This window comes from Dermacentor silvarum, chromosome 5 (assembly GCF_013339745.2).
Source record: "Dermacentor silvarum isolate Dsil-2018 chromosome 5, BIME_Dsil_1.4, whole genome shotgun sequence".
Classification (NCBI taxonomy): Eukaryota; Metazoa; Arthropoda; class Arachnida; order Ixodida; family Ixodidae; genus Dermacentor; species Dermacentor silvarum.
In genome coordinates, this window is record NC_051158.1 from 80440498 (window position 1) to 80456157 (window position 15660).

The 15660-nt window shown below is 47.1% G+C and overlaps 1 protein-coding gene across 1 annotated transcript; it reads left to right on the top strand.

The window, feature by feature from the left end:
• Positions 1-3554: 3554 nt before the first annotated feature.
• On the top strand, positions 3555-15234 carry LOC125945719 (uncharacterized). The gene is made up of 4 exons (XM_049667973.1): positions 3555-3666; positions 7038-7202; positions 14733-14909; positions 15078-15234. Exons 1-4 carry the CDS (start codon positions 3560-3562, stop codon positions 15232-15234), a joined length of 606 nt encoding a protein of 201 aa, XP_049523930.1. The 5' UTR covers positions 3555-3559.
• Positions 15235-15660: the final 426 nt, after the last annotated feature.

Genomic DNA, 15660 nt, shown 5'->3' on the forward strand with positions numbered 1-15660 from the left:
GCGAAGCATTGATTGCGATAGAAAATTAGTGGACATGTACACTAAGTAAGAATACTAGTTTTACCGGCCGAATAAACGTGTAAACATAGGCATACCAACTAAATGAGCAAGCATGGTGTCAGGCGCGCAGAAACAAACATGAACGCATCTCACTCGATGACTGCGAAAACTGGCTGTCAGTACGCTGGAGTGAGTATGCGCTACCATACTAGCGAGCGAATTGACATTGGAGCCGCCGCTCGCATCAACGCGAACTAAGCCACGAAAACACAGCGAAAAGCGGACTGTGTCTCCGCCGCATATGGCTTTCAAGATACAGCGGCCGGGCGGGCGGGCGCAGCCCTACCCTCCCCCCAGGGCCTTGCGGCCAGGCGGGCGCGCTCCGGCCGCCACGGGTAGAACGCGCCCCTCTCCCGCTCGTTAACCCCCCCCCCCCCCCCCCCCCGGAGCGTTGCGTGTGACTGGAAGACGGCGCGCTTCCTTACTGCATTCCTCTCACGTGCGCGAGATTTAGCCGCGATCGCCGGCTCCTTCTCGCACGCTTTCCACTCGCACATAAGACGCGCGACAATTTTATCACCCTTGGACTTTATACGAAAGCTCACGGCGACGGCAGAAATGCGCCTGGAGTGCCCATATAATTGCTACCGCAATTTGCAATGGTCGATTCATATAGTTAAATTGGGCATTTTGTACTAATACATTAGTGCTATACACATTATCTTTAGTAGAGTATTACCAACAGGTAGCAATTTTTTTTATTTAATGCAATACTGCATGACAAAGGGTGACAATATAAACGACTTCGTACTGATAAAACATGATATTATATGAGTAAGGTGGCATCGTATTACCTACTAATCTTGCAAACGTTAAACGAAAAGAAAGAGAAAGCGCTAACGATGTTCGAGACACCAGGCTATTATGGTACTAAATGCATTTCTAGCCTACCATTGCGCACTAAGGTGAAGCATGTCGACCACCGTCGAATAAACTGGTTTTCGACCTATATTTCTAGCTACTGGGACATATAATTCCAGAAGACCATACGTGCCCATATGCTGCCGTCATGGGGTGTTGATGTGCTTCCACAGTGCAGCGGCCACCATAAAGAACAGACATTGTGGATGCCACCACAAGACGTGCAAACCAGGGCCTGCGTGGATCTGCAGCATGCGTTAAACAACTAGCTACATTTACCCCGCTGCCACGCACTCTAACAACGCGTGGCGCGCTGTTTCAATTGCTCAGGAGCTCGGGACACCATCATTAGGCACAACGCCCAAGTTCGCAAGCCGTTCTCAACTAAGCTAGACACCCAACCCCGCTGACAGTCAATGCTGCGGAACGGCCGAGGTGACTTTCCTCGCACCTTAGAATGACATTGTCGTAGATCTCTTTTCCGCTGCTGCTCCTCTGGCAGTTGACTTGGAGCAATCAATGGATAATTCGCTACGCAGGGGGGTCAATTAAGCTTACCTTCTCAAATCGGCATCTAGCATCCGCTTCATTCCTGACACCACTTTGTGAAACAGAGGCGTCGTTTCTCCTTGGGGTCATAAATGGCAACCGAGCCCAAAGGCACTACGGGCCCTCCCCAGCCGGTAAAGTAACAGCAAGTGCCCAAAATACAACTTATCATATTAAAGCAATCGCACAACACTTGTTACAGGCGTACGTGCTGTCGTCTGGGCGCAAGGAAGACCTAATCCTCCTCTGCCACAAGACACAACCCCGGAAGAGGCTACGGCTGGCTAGGAACGCGACTCTTATATCCGAGAACGCGAGCATTACAATGTTCCCAAGCGTAAGACGCGGATAGCCCTCTCGACAAGGCTATAATCTCACCGTCAGAAAACTTAGCCTGCAGGCCTGCGTGACAGGCACATCTCGTCTTTCGCTTGTGTTTGTTCTCTTTCTTCCTTTGTTATTGCAATAGTAATCCTACGAAAGCTCGAGGCTTCAACACGACGTTGGCATTGCCGCCGCCACCATTCCCGCTTGGCTGAGCATGCGCGGCAGGCCTCCAGGGATGCAAAGTTCGTTTGGCTGGGTTATCTAATTGTTGAGTGAGTAGTGCGGGACGCGGACGGTTTCCCGTCTGCGTCGTCTCGTGCTTCAAGGAGGCGCGATACTTGCCACGCCTTTGGCAGAGCACCTCATCACGTCCGTTCTGTGATGGCTGCCGGGGTGCCGTTCCTTTTGCCCAATGACGAACCTAATACAACACCTCACAGAGGGTCTTCTTGTGAAGGACCTCATTGTGTCCCCCGACATGTTAGCCTACATGTCCTTGCTAGCTGCAAGGATTGGCAGGCAGGCAGGCAGGCAAGCAGGCACCAGGTTGCTCTCTCGCTTCGTTCTGGGGCTTTTCAATATACATGAGTGATGGCGGGATTCGAACATGGGATCTCCAGCACATGGCACATTTATTCGCCTCACTCAATATGACTCGCTATGTGCACTTTTTAATGCGAATAGCATTCTTTGCCTACTTCAGCCGCTACGAGCGTGCCTATACCTATTTCATCTTGATCGGGTTGCCGTTATACCATTGTCGTCCTGCCATACAGCTGTCGTCATCTCAATATCCATGTTGTCGTCATGACGCAGTTGTTACACCACACAATAATTTAAGAATCGACATCTCATCGTCGCCATGCCGTAGTCGTTATACCGCCTTTGTCCTCTCATCGATATCACTCCTTCGTCGTCGTTCTATCGTCACTGCGTCAGCGTCGTAGTGCGTCCTCATGCCACCATGCTCATGGGCGACCTTGGCAAGCGCTGCAATAGCAAAGTGAGCCGACATCGGAACATGTGCCGTCTAACCGAAGCAAAAAAAGTGTCAGAATTACCACTACTCATGTTAAATAAGCGTGACTTCAGGAATAGGGTATGTCGCTAGACATCTCGAATGTGCCTGCCCGGGCCGCTCTATCTTGAAATTCATCAGCGGCGGGGACAGAGTCCGCCCTGCGCTATGTTTTTGCGGCTTAGCTCGTGTTTATGCGAGCGGCAGCACGAAGGCCAATTTGCACGCGGCTGCCGTCACGCTCACTCAAGCGTTATGACAGCGAGTTTCTGCACGCAAAGTATTCCTGGCGCAGAGAGTAATACGTTTGTATAGGGTTGAGAAATAAACACAGGTTACCGGAAAATCGAAAAAAAAGGCTATTGGTGAGACATTTTTCTATCGGCTCGGGAACGAAATGATCATGGCCGCCCCCTAGTCATCGGCTGCACGTCAAAATCTTGAATTTACCAAAGAGTAGGAAGGCATTCTCTATATGGAGCCCACGAGATACTACGGCAAAATAGGAGCGGAGACTGCAGCTGTGGCTCGAGGCTTTGCAAACGTGCAAAATTATTTCGTCCGTGGTGGGTAATTTAAAAGAGGCACAATAAAATATATGAAAAATTATCCGAATACTCAAAGCCGACAAACAAGTTTGAGTCCATTTTCTTTCACCATGCGGAAACAATGGAATGAAATTAAGTTTACGACCTGTTCGCGCTCTCTAATGCAGAACTGCACCGACTTCTCTCTAAGACGAGCATGAAAATGTTTCTGCTTCCTTTGGCTTTCTCTTTCGTCGTGGTAAGCTCACCAAATGTTAATGCAAATAATTTTGACAGAAGCTACTACAACCAAGAGCCATACAAGTACGTTATCTAATTACCTTATTTCGAAAAGACGCTCTACCTAATTTATTGTTTAACTACTTTTACATTTGCCCGGGCATGACCATTAGCATAAAAACTAAACGCTATCTGCAATCTCTTTTCCATTCAGCGCTTGACATGCAGCAATATCGCTTTACCGAATGTATTTCGAAGCATAAAATTCTCACAAATGCTGCACACCATTCGTGAAGCGCATACATAATGGCAACAAAATGGCTCTTTTAACAAGAGAAAGTCCGGTGTCAGTGTGGGCGTCAGCTGAGTTGTGCGTGAGCGAAAATTCCCGGATGTATTTAGGTATATGTATACACCACGCCTTGCGATATGAGATGCGGTATATGCGGGTTTTATTACAACACCACTTCATCACTAACGTTGCTCTTACCCTGTCTTACATTCTTGACAAAGTTATTCCTCAAAATTTTAAGAATGACAGGCCACAAACAAGTGCCATGAAACAAAATACCGAATGCGCATGCCTATTATGGTAAATCTTCCCTGCCTGAAATATTCAAACTGCGAAACAACAGAAACCAGAAAATAATGTAATTGTTTTGGTGCAGCTATTCACTATCTCCGGGATCGTCTCATGCAAGAAGCCGCCTTTCTGCCAGAAAGCTCGCCTTCTTGCATAGCGTTCGCTGCAGCGTTTCGCGGTAAACATTACGGTTACATAAGCTGCAGTTGCTGGGAAGCGTGAGAAGCAGTCAGGCATCTTTGAGTGATATAGCGTTCCACTCTTAAAGGCAAAGTTTAAGCGCCCTCCAAAATTTCCTTGCATAATATTGAAGAGTGCAGAAACTGATTAAAGAATTATATGCGCTCTGCAGCACAACAGGGATGCACAATTTGTTATAAACTGCTATAATTGGCATCAAAATTCCTAGGGGAAGGAGCACATTGAGTCGCCCAGACTGTGCTACATGTCAATGTGCTAATGAAGAACTTACATGCGCCGATGTTGATGAAAAATACGAATGTGTCGATGAATGACAAGCCTCTCATCCAAGCTTCTCTCCAAATATTACGGACCCTACCATGTTGTAGCGCAGACATCCCCTGTGAACTATATCGTCGAGCCTGTCACGCCAACTACAGACCAACGCTGTCGTGGTCGTGAAACTGTCCACGAACAGCGCCTGAAGCCGTGTTACTACCCACTGATACTATGTCTCAGGAAAGGAATGCTCGGCGCTGCAAGGACATTGGCTTCTCTGGAAAGGCGCGAGCTCGCGAATGCCTGGGCTGCTCTGGTTGAAACACTGCCAACGCTGCTAACACTGCCTGCTGTTCTCATGTCCTGTTCTTTGATCGCTTTATGTATACATATATATATATATATATATATAGTGCGTCTGATGGTGCTCTGCTCCGCACCATCGTCAGTTGCACTTCGATCCTCAAAGAGGCAGGGCGTGTGTCGAGTGCATTGCTGAAGAACATTTTGCAATGGGGTGACTGCAGTTTAAGTCAAGAATCCGTTACCTCAAAGAGGTGGGATGCCATACTGACGCATTTCTCTCCCACTTACCGCTAAATCACACTCATTTTTTTCGCGCAAATCAAATATCCTCTCGATATGTTTTATCACTCGGCAATCAGTACCCCTTTAACTGGATTTTAAATTTGCTGGGATCTATGATCAAACATCTCAGTCCTTTCAGTTGAATTTCTTGAAGCACCACTAACGTTTGCTTGGAGGCTTTTGATCGAAGAGTTGCTGTCAGCTCATGTCTCTACTGATATAGAGCCCTCAAGTTCTTGGAGCATTCGCTTACTCTCAAAGCCCTTGGAAAAGACACCATAGTGGTACGGCCGACCCACACAACAGAATAAAACATAATCGCGTTGATGACCTCTGCTCCCGTTAGAAGAACATGCAAGTTTCTCCCATTCTTTCCTCGTTACGCGGTAGTGCTTTTGGGACACTGTTAGACTGAACTGCATTCGGGATAGTTCTGCGTTCCCCAGTCCTTTCATCGTAGCAGATAGTGCTACGAAGACTCTAGGTTGCATTGTGCCACACTCAGTATCGGCCCAAGTGTAGTAACGGAAAAGGTTGTAACTCTTTCTTCGCCGGAGTAAAATCAAAACCGCCGTCATGCCATCGTCGTATACGCCATAGTTGTCGCCGTCGTCTTGCTCCTGTCGTAGCTGACAGGCTAGCACGAAATACGCGCAAGTGTTTGCTTTGCACAAGCACGTTATTGATCACTATTAGAAGTACCCCAAAGGATCCTGAATAGTCAGCTAGTTGTAAAATGCCTCGCATAACCTTGGTTCCTGCAGTGCATGGGATATGCATAACTTTTATATTGCAGGCCTTTTTCTTGAAGTCGTACAAAGAAATCAAGCAGGAAATAGCGTGCGGGAAATATTTGAAACTGATGTTTTCGAATGTGTTCGTCAACGTAGTGTTGCCATAACGGCTGTAAGTATAACGATATAAAGTTTAGTAATTAGTTAATATACAAACACATTTATCGGGAACATTAACTGAATATTGTACGCGTTTTTAGTTCTCTCCTAACAAATGAGAACTTCAGCCGGATAGAAGGGTGGAAATAGCAAACAAATAAGGAAATATTTGAGTGCCGGGCTTCTATATCGGCGAACGAGGAAGCACATCTGCCCACGAAATTGTGATACCCTCTTCTCAATTAAATACGGAAAAGCGGACGCGGAAAGGCTCACGCGGACAAGAGAACTTCTAAAGCCTAGCTCTTCACATTCCGAAGCCTGGAGATGCCAATTATGTGCATGAGCACGCCGTTTGTATGTGCTTCGCCGGAAAGGGATTCTTGCACATACGTTTTCTGTAGCATTACTGCTATTTCTGTTCTGCTTTATTGCAACACAAGAAATAAAGCGCGGTTTGCGTATGTATGAGTAGTAGACAGGCGTTGCACCTTTATTGATGACTGATGTATTATGTACGTTGCATCAATACACTTCTATTACATCTCTATTTAAACTAGTGAAGTAACACTTTCACGCGTAACGACAGGTAGTTGTGTCAAATGACATTTTCGAAACATTATTTTTCTATAGAATGCTCAGAGCCGACTTTTCAAAATACAGTGGCTGCTTTTCTGGATGAGACGTTGCCTTTGATTCGATTCAGTCGAAGAGGACAACTGAGCCGAGGCGCCTTTCTGATGGGGTCGTGGTAACGGAGTAAATCACGAACAACACCATTTCAATGTATCCGGAATGCATTTATCTCATGCGTATGACAGCTGTACGTGTAGCGCAATAATTACCTGTCTTTCTAGAAGTGCTAGAAGGTTGTTCTCGACAGCAGGCTTTTAATGGCTAGGATTCCATTCTTCTTCATACAATTATTCCAGGAAAAAGAAGGTCGCCAGTCGTGAATGTGCTAGCTGTGAATGTCCAAGCGGAAAGCCGGAGTGTACATATTACAAAGCGAAATGTGAATGCGTTGACGGAACTCTTTACTATAAGGGCAGCAGCTGGTGCGCCCAGTACGAAGAAGACTGCGATCGACCTGATTGGTGAGTCGTAGAGATGTCAAATTTTCATGATCGATCTTAACTGTCCTTTGTCAAAAAGGAAAACGTAACTCAATGCTATATTGATACGTGTACTTGTTTGTATTTCTAGAGTGCCCACGTTTTACCAACAAATGTTATCGATGGTTCTATCCACTGTCTGTTGTCACCGAACCTTGCGTAATCTCAGTGCGTGTATGCACGACGGGAATTGCGGAGTCCTTTCTGGAAGACACGTGGGCTGGAACCTTCGATGACTCATGTATAACAGCCGACATCATGATGTTTCTGCCGGCCTTTCCGCCGCCGCCACTTGATCGTATGTGTTCTCGGCGAGCGCGGAAACAACATGCAAGCCCAGGACGGAAGAAAGCAGCTCAGAAACTTCCTACCGGAACTGGCGAACCATAAATAGGAGGCGGCGGCTCCTCAAAGGTTGGCGCTACTTCATAGCCCTACACACCCTGCGAAGCTGGCGCTCTGGTGGGATTTGCTATGGTGGGGCTATATTGGGGATTAGCTATGTTGAATTTTTCTACAAAAGGGTAAACCGACCACTTCGCTACGTACTCGGGAATAAGGCTTCAGTGGCGGCTCCAAATAGCACAATTTTAACATTTAGACGATGGCTATACAATGCCTGGCTCTGAAAGAACTGGCTCGGCGTCCACGGGCGACGGTGTTCATAGCACATTCCTCACCCTTTTGTAAAACGTTCCTAGACAAGAGTCCTTCACCAAAGCTCCGTATAGGCTCATTCACACTAGGCCAACATGACACCGATTTCGGTCTGCCGACTGTTGACGACATCGTTTTTCTTCCTTTGAACTGTTGGCCACAGCGTTTAACGTCCTGTAAACCGCTGTTGTCAACAGTTCGGTATCGTGTCGGCCTAGAGTGAATGAGCATTATATACAACCAACGCTAACGCGAACTCCTCTCTCACCTCACTCCTCCGTTGAACTACTTTTTTTCGGAGACAGGCTGGAGCCCGGAGAGAGCCGGCGGCACAGGCGGCCGAGACAGGCAGGGCTGCGCGCATGCGCCGCAGCCGGAGAGCGGGCACCGCTCGGGTCGCCGCGCCGCGCCCTCCTCGCCTATTTAGCAGTGGTCCTGTCAATAGAAGCACACGGAGCAGCCGGAGGGGCGAGGGAGAGAGCGCGCGTCGCCGGCCTAGCCTCGCAAGCCTCCCAGCAGGGCTCAACTCTAGTCGGGCGCAGCTTCCAGCAGGCTTGCCGCGCTAGCCTCGCAGCCAGGCCCAACTCTGCTCAGGGGGGAACGCGGCATAAAAGAAGGTTGACTGGCGCAAGAGAAGAGAGCGGACGCTCAGCCGGTGAGGAGGGAGGACGGGCCGTGCGCTCTAAAACACGACGGCGCTCGAGCCAATGCAGATGATGATAGTCTTTTTCTACACGTCGACGCGATCCTCGGAAACCTAGCCCTGAACAGCTTCGCTGTAAAAAAAAAAAAAGCGTAAGCTGATGGAGGGGCTTTAGTAGTGGTGCACGTGTAACATCGTCTAGCGTTGGTTGATCATGTATAACGTTCGCAACAGCTTCGCTGTACATCCGCTTTCACAGGGTGAAATGGAGGCGGACTTTTTTCTTCGGTTCAACACCCTGACATTTATTGTGTCTTTCGTTACCAGTTAGGCACACTTGTGATGAAGACTGTTGACGTAACTGTCCCTAAATTACCAATCCTCGTCTTGCGCGATCATTCTACTTCTGTGCAGAATTGCCAGAAGCGCGTTATTATTCACAGATAAAAGGTATTGCAACCATCGCAATTCCCACAATTTAGTGTAACGTGATGGGGCGCTATGCCAATGAGATACCACGACAGTTTGTTTCTCTATTTGCACGCACAAGCAGTTTGCAAACAGCAGCAAATGCCTGCTTTGCGACTGCGGTAGAAGCAGCTTCGCTATTGGTACAAAGTGCCACTGCAGAGATGGCGTCGTGCACCCCCGTAATCGATCCTATGAAGTGCGTTGAATCTCGAATGAAATGTTTGGGACGGCTACGTCTGGCACGCGGTTTTCAGTATGAATTAACGCTTTTCTCCATCCACGTTTTCAATTATGCTAGAACAAATTCGTTTTTGTGTCTGAACATGGAAGTTTTAGCTTGGTTCTTTAAAGTTAAAGTTATAAATGTGCGCACATGCTAGCGTTTCTTACTGTGCGATTTAGTTTTGCGTTTAATAAATAACTAGCTCATACAATTTTAGAACGTAATCAGCGCTTTTGGCATTGCTAGATGCATTTATCACATTCGCATTGCATTTATTCATATTTTAAGTCAATGCCGGAGTCAGATCCCTCGTGTGGTTCACAGCGTAACTATTATTTCACGCAGTTAGAGTTGGACAGGCCCTGTCAATGGAAGCTAATTGCAAGTAAAATGCAAGGTACTCCCAGCTTCTTTCGTTTTCATTCAAGTACGAAGTTTCCAAAGAGTAAGTTTAGGGTAATAATTGTCTACGGAAAGCCCAGGTTTCTTTTCTCTCGCTTGTACAATAAAGAGCCGTGAGTACGTGAAATAACACATTGCCGCACATGTTTTACTAATATTGGTTGTATTGGTAGGTTGTATTGGTATTGTTTTCTGCACTTTCGCCAGGATCGGCCCACTTTTCAGCGTGACACTACCACCCCCACCACCGCCGACACTTGTGAGGCAATACAAGCTTCGCTTGAAATTATTAGCCTTTCCCGCCGTTTTCGTTCACTTGCGCGGGACGGTTTTTTTTTTTTTTGGCGGTCACACCTTAAACGGCACCGACACTTGTGAGGCAATACAAGCTTCGCTTGAAAACCCTCCTAGTAGGCAGCAGGGCGTCAGTTTCCGATGTCAGTTGCGCAAGTCAGTTGCAGGACGGTTCTAGTCCGATCATCACCTCATTGGTCTCTTCATTTTTCTGAGGAGACCAACGCGCGAAATACTTTGCGCTAACACCCGCTCGGTGGTTTGCACGAGCAGCAACTGCTCTGCGCATGGCTGACTTAGTTTGTTCAACAGTCGTTCAGCGTACCGACACACATGTGGCCTTCGTAACGTGCCTCTATAGCAGACCGGCGTGTACAAGGGTCTAAACACGATACAAATTTTACAGCTAATTCTAGAGCGTCTCCTGCAAGCGATCGACTGTACAAGTGTCTCAACGCAAAACGCACGTGTATCCGACATCGTAAACAATGGTGCTTTCCCTTCAGCATGCGCACCTGCAAGCATTGTTCTGTTACGCTTGCCCTTCTTCACCACACGGTGTTTGTTAAAAAGTGGGCGGGAAATCGTGCAAGGCCTCCTTTCAGCTGGGCTCACAGCATGCTCGCCAGCTAGGATTAAAGGTCCTGAAAGGTGAAAAAAATGACGTCGTAGGAACGCTACGGCCACACTCACAATTACTCTTCGGCAGAAATATTTCTTCTGTTTTGCTTAATGCAACGGAGAAATATAGCGGGGAAAACGTGCCTGAGTAGTAGCCCGGCGTTGCACGTCGAATTATGATGGATTTATTATGTACGTTTCCCCAAAACAGTTTGTCACTTCCCTGCTTGTACCAATAAACTCACACACTTTGACATGTAACGAAAAGTAGTTTTATCCAGGAACGCTTTTGACATAGCAGTCTTTCTTTGAAAACTCAGAGCCGACGTTCTGATATAGAGTGGCTGCTTGTCTAGGTGACACACTACTTTTGGTCCGTTCGTTCGAATAGAATCGCCGAGTCAAGAAACCTTTCTGGCGAGGTGACGGTGAAGGGGATCATGGCGAACGACACTATTCTTTTACCAGGCAAATGACACCGGCTCTAAATGTAGCGAAATATTTCGCTGTCTTTTTATAAGTGCTAGAATTTTGCACTGTACAGCACGCTTTTAATATCTAGAATTGTATTCTTGCCAATACAATTTATCCAGGAAAAATAAGGCCGCGATACATGGGTGTACAAACTGTGAATGTACCAACGGCGAGCAGGAGTGCAAAAGTTAAATGTGATTGCATTGAAGCAAATCTTTACTATAAGGGCAGCAGCTGGTGCGCTTAGTACGAAGAAGACTGCGATCCATCTGATTGGTGATTTGTAGAGACGACAGGTATTCATGATTGATAATAACTGTGCTCTGTCAAAATAAGGAAACTTATATCGGTGCTAAATTAAGATGCTGAATAACATACTTAGCGTTCTCTTGTAATCTAATCTTATTTGTACCAACAATTTTTTGAAGCAATCCACAAAATAGTAGTGTATAGGCACATGTGGGATACAACATAAACTACATTACCCGGATTTCAATTTCACTTCGACAATTACTCAGGTGCCTGTAGAAATGTACTGACGCAAACGTCCATCCGAAACCACTACGCTTGGTGCGGTCAGTTTATAAAACGTTACAAAAAATAGGCATATGGATTCAGCAATTCTTTCCAGCTAGAATAGAGGGCCTCATAAAGTTTCCCTATGGGTTTTTGTTCAATGTACGGCATGACAGCTCACTACAAGCCGACAAACAGCTTTGCGTTCCACAGTCTACGCAACAATACCAACAAGTATCTTGTGTGTAGAAAAAATGGGCTAAATCATAATAAAGCGAAGCTTTCTATGTCTCACTGATGCGTCCGTGAGCACCAAAAGGGCACTGCAGGAAAGCCAACTTACACCATCGAACTATCTGCGCATCTGCGCACTGTCACAGATAAGAACACTGGGAACTGCAACGCTACGCTGCCCAGACAGAACTGTATAAATCTGCATTGCATTACGCGCGCCACGGAATACATTCGCGGCCTTCACCATGGGTAGGCCACGGGTGCAGCGTGCGACAGAAGAGGCTGTCATACGCGAACGTAAGCGCGAGCGCGATCATGCTCGTAAGGCAGATCCCGTGTATTGGCAACGGCAGAGCCCCTGACCGTCTACCACAGCGATCACAAGGCCATATTGTGCAAGTGTAGAGTCGTCCGTGAAAGTGTGAGTGTGTGCGTGTAATTAATGACTACATGATCGAAAATAAAGGCTATGAAACTTAACGTAATATGTCTTCATTCAACTTCAACGTTCAAAAAATACAATCCAAAACAAGTAATCAAATCACATATATATCGCATCGGGTCGCCCAGCATTTCTTGGGTTCTTTGTGTGGTCGTTGGCTTTTGACTTTGGCTTTGATTCAATTTGCTTGGGAGAAAGCTTCGCGTTCAACCATCTTGCTGCAAGAAAGGGGCCTTGATTTTAGAAATGTTTTCTCATATGATAGACACGGAAGATAATAAGACTCAGAGCCAAAAAAGAACGCAGCATGCTATGAGCATCAATCACCGTACTTATGGCTCATTTCTGCCCATATTTACTCGTACTGGGCACAGCTTCATTTTCAGAAATATTATTTAGCATGGGGTACCTTACAGAACATCCTCCCCTTCTCCCCCCCCCCCTTTCTTTGGGGAGGGGGGGGGGGGGGCTTTTTACGCTTAAGCTGTCACCGCGTATAGTGACGTGCGTAAGTTTTGTAAGCGCGGATGCCTGTTTCAAGCCACATGAAGACTACCGAAGTTGTCTCGGTGCACATCCTAGTCAAAACACAATACAAGCAGTTAATGAATGGAAATATGCAGTAGCCACTAACAGCACCGAAAAGTAACCCATAAACTCGAGCTTTACAGATTTCACAAAACAAACTACGTTAATTTTGCGGAAAAATTGGGTCACCGAGAATCTGTCGATGTGTTCGTACGCGCAGCTCTTCAACGAACCCTTGTCAGGCCGACATAGGTGGCTGTAGACGCAGCACTGAATGGGTATCGCTGTTCGAAGAAACACTTTGACGCCGACTTGGAGTACTGCGTATGTACCACTCAATCTATGATGTTCTCTAATGAACCTCTTTGATGCAAGCGTGGGTCATTTGGTATGTGCGAGAAGTGTGTACCACTTTTTAATCAACGTCCGCGATGCCAACTTGGGCAACTAGGTATGTGCTACTGGGAATGTGAAACTGCGCAATCACAATAAAGATCCCTTAAGTTCCTCCGATGCTGACTGGAAACAAGCCCATGTCCACAAGGGTCCCCCAAAGACAGTAACCTCGCGCATTAGCAGGCTGCCCCACAAATACCCTGGGTACGTGCCGCTGTTCGAGGAACGCCTTTCACGCCAACGCTTTAGCGAGCTGCCCCTTGAGTGCACTGGGCATATGTGCCGCTCTTCAATTAACCTCTCGCAAACTTGTGTCATTAATGATCTGCCACTGAGCCTGTGGCCCAGCGAAGTAGAATTCGAAGCGTTCGAAAGCGCCAACGGGCAACGCGCCCCCCTTCTGTTCGCGGAGTCCACGCACAGACTTCTCGTCAATGCTACTAGATGGCGCAGCGTGCCCAGATGGAAGCGCCAGAGAGGAGCGCAGTTGCCGCGTGACGTGTTCCTCCGCGTTCGCACGCACCGACGCGCCATGCATTTCTGACGCAGCACCTATGATTTACGCTGGCGGCGCGAGATGGTGCGGAGTGTTCTTACGCATGCGCGGAAGAGCAGTCCCGCTGCAGTGTATATTGATACATTGCTAATGCATTACCGTCGACTGTCGTCGTGAGGCAGGTTCTGCCGCAACTTTTTGACACACTGAGTCATCTATTGGCGCTCTCGTGGACTCGGCGCGTGGCCTCCGTGACGAGAAGCGTGGGGCGCCTGCGAACGCTGAGAATTGTTCCCTCGCTTCCCGCGCACTCAATGGCACATACTCAGTGACCCAGGTTCGCGAGGTGTTCATTGAAGAGCGGCACATACCCACTGCATTCATGGCTCAGCTAGTTAAAGTGATGGTGTGAAAGGTTTTAATTGAAAAACGCTGCATACGCAGTGCATTTGTTGCGCAGCCTGCTAATGCATCGGGTTGCTGTCGTTGAGGAACACCCGAGACGTGGCTTCAATTTCGCCCAGTGTCGGAGCAATCTTATGCATCTTTTTCGTCATTGTAGAGTGGCACATTCTCAGTGGCACACATCTAGTTACCGAAGATTGACATCATGCAGAGAGGTTAAAGAACACCAGCCCCAACCGGGTGGCACATATTTAGTGCTCTAAGTCGGCGTAAAAGAGTTTCTTCAAAAAGTGGCATCTACCAATCCCGCGTCCATAGTGCCCCATGTCGCTGTGGAAGAGGTTCGTTGAAAAGCGGCACGTATGTACACATTCGCACGTACTGAGCGAACCAAGTGTGTCTTACCGCTTGTTTCGAAGCCTGTTACCTCGGCACAGCGACAGAATGCGCTAGCCATTCGAGCACGGACTAGCCTGTGACCAAGCTAGGCGGGAAAATGATTAGATGCAAACACACATAGATGCAAACATAGCCAGTGGGCACCTGTATAATGCTTGAACTGCACCAAGAAGGCTGACGCTTTAAATCGACCTGATATATGTAGATTGTTCGTAAGCGAAATAATGACTTCTACGGGAAATAACGCTTTTGCTCAGGTAATTAACCAATTAAACAATAATTGTTATGTTTTTATACAACTCTTTTGTTAGGCACAAGCACTTTGCCCACCACAGCGGCTGCCTGCTATGTGACTGCGATAAGTCCAGCTGCAATGTTGGAGCTTTGTGCCATTGCAATGATGGCGTTGTGTATAAGGGCAGTGGCATGGGATGTGTTCGTATTCGGCAAGATTGTTACCTAAAGCATCGAAGGAAAAGCCAGTTTCGGTAAGGTTTCATGCTTCCACGCCACGTCATACTAAAACAATCAGTATTATGCCTTTTTTATCAACTCTTACCCACCCCAGTGTAGGGTAGCAAACCGGAAACTCACTTCTTGTTAACCTCCCTGCCTTTCCTTACTCGCTTGCTCTCTCTCTCTCTCTCTCTTACCAGGCACAAGCGCTTTTCGAGCCGAAGCGGCTGCCTCCGATGTGACTGCAATAAGCCAAGCTGCAATGTTGGAGGTTTGTGCCACTGCAAAGATGGCGTTGTGTATCTCAAGGAGGATGACATGGAATGTGTTCGCTACCGGGAAGAATGTTACCTATAGCAGTTTCGGTAAGCTTTCTTCCACGCCACGTCATACTATACGTTACACTATGTAGCATAATATACGTGGTATTTTATCTTCTTTAGATAGCCAGATGGTACAACTTGGTTTTAATATTTTCACCTGGCTTGGTCGCAAGCAATCAGGACCTACAAATTTTTTCGATTGAATGTTTTTGCACAAAGCTTTTTGCGACCTAACAGGGCCATGGTAAATTCTTCCTGTATTTAGGGTGACATGGTGGCTAATTTATGCCACTTTGTCTCGAACATCTCGGTGATATAAAGTGTTAACAGCAAGCTCACACAGGTCTGCGATATGCTGTATTTATTTACGACGTTAAATTGGCAATAAAATATTCACTTCCGTGATGGAGGCCACAAAAATCCGTGGCGAGAACAGTTTTCTGTCCCAAAAATGGATATT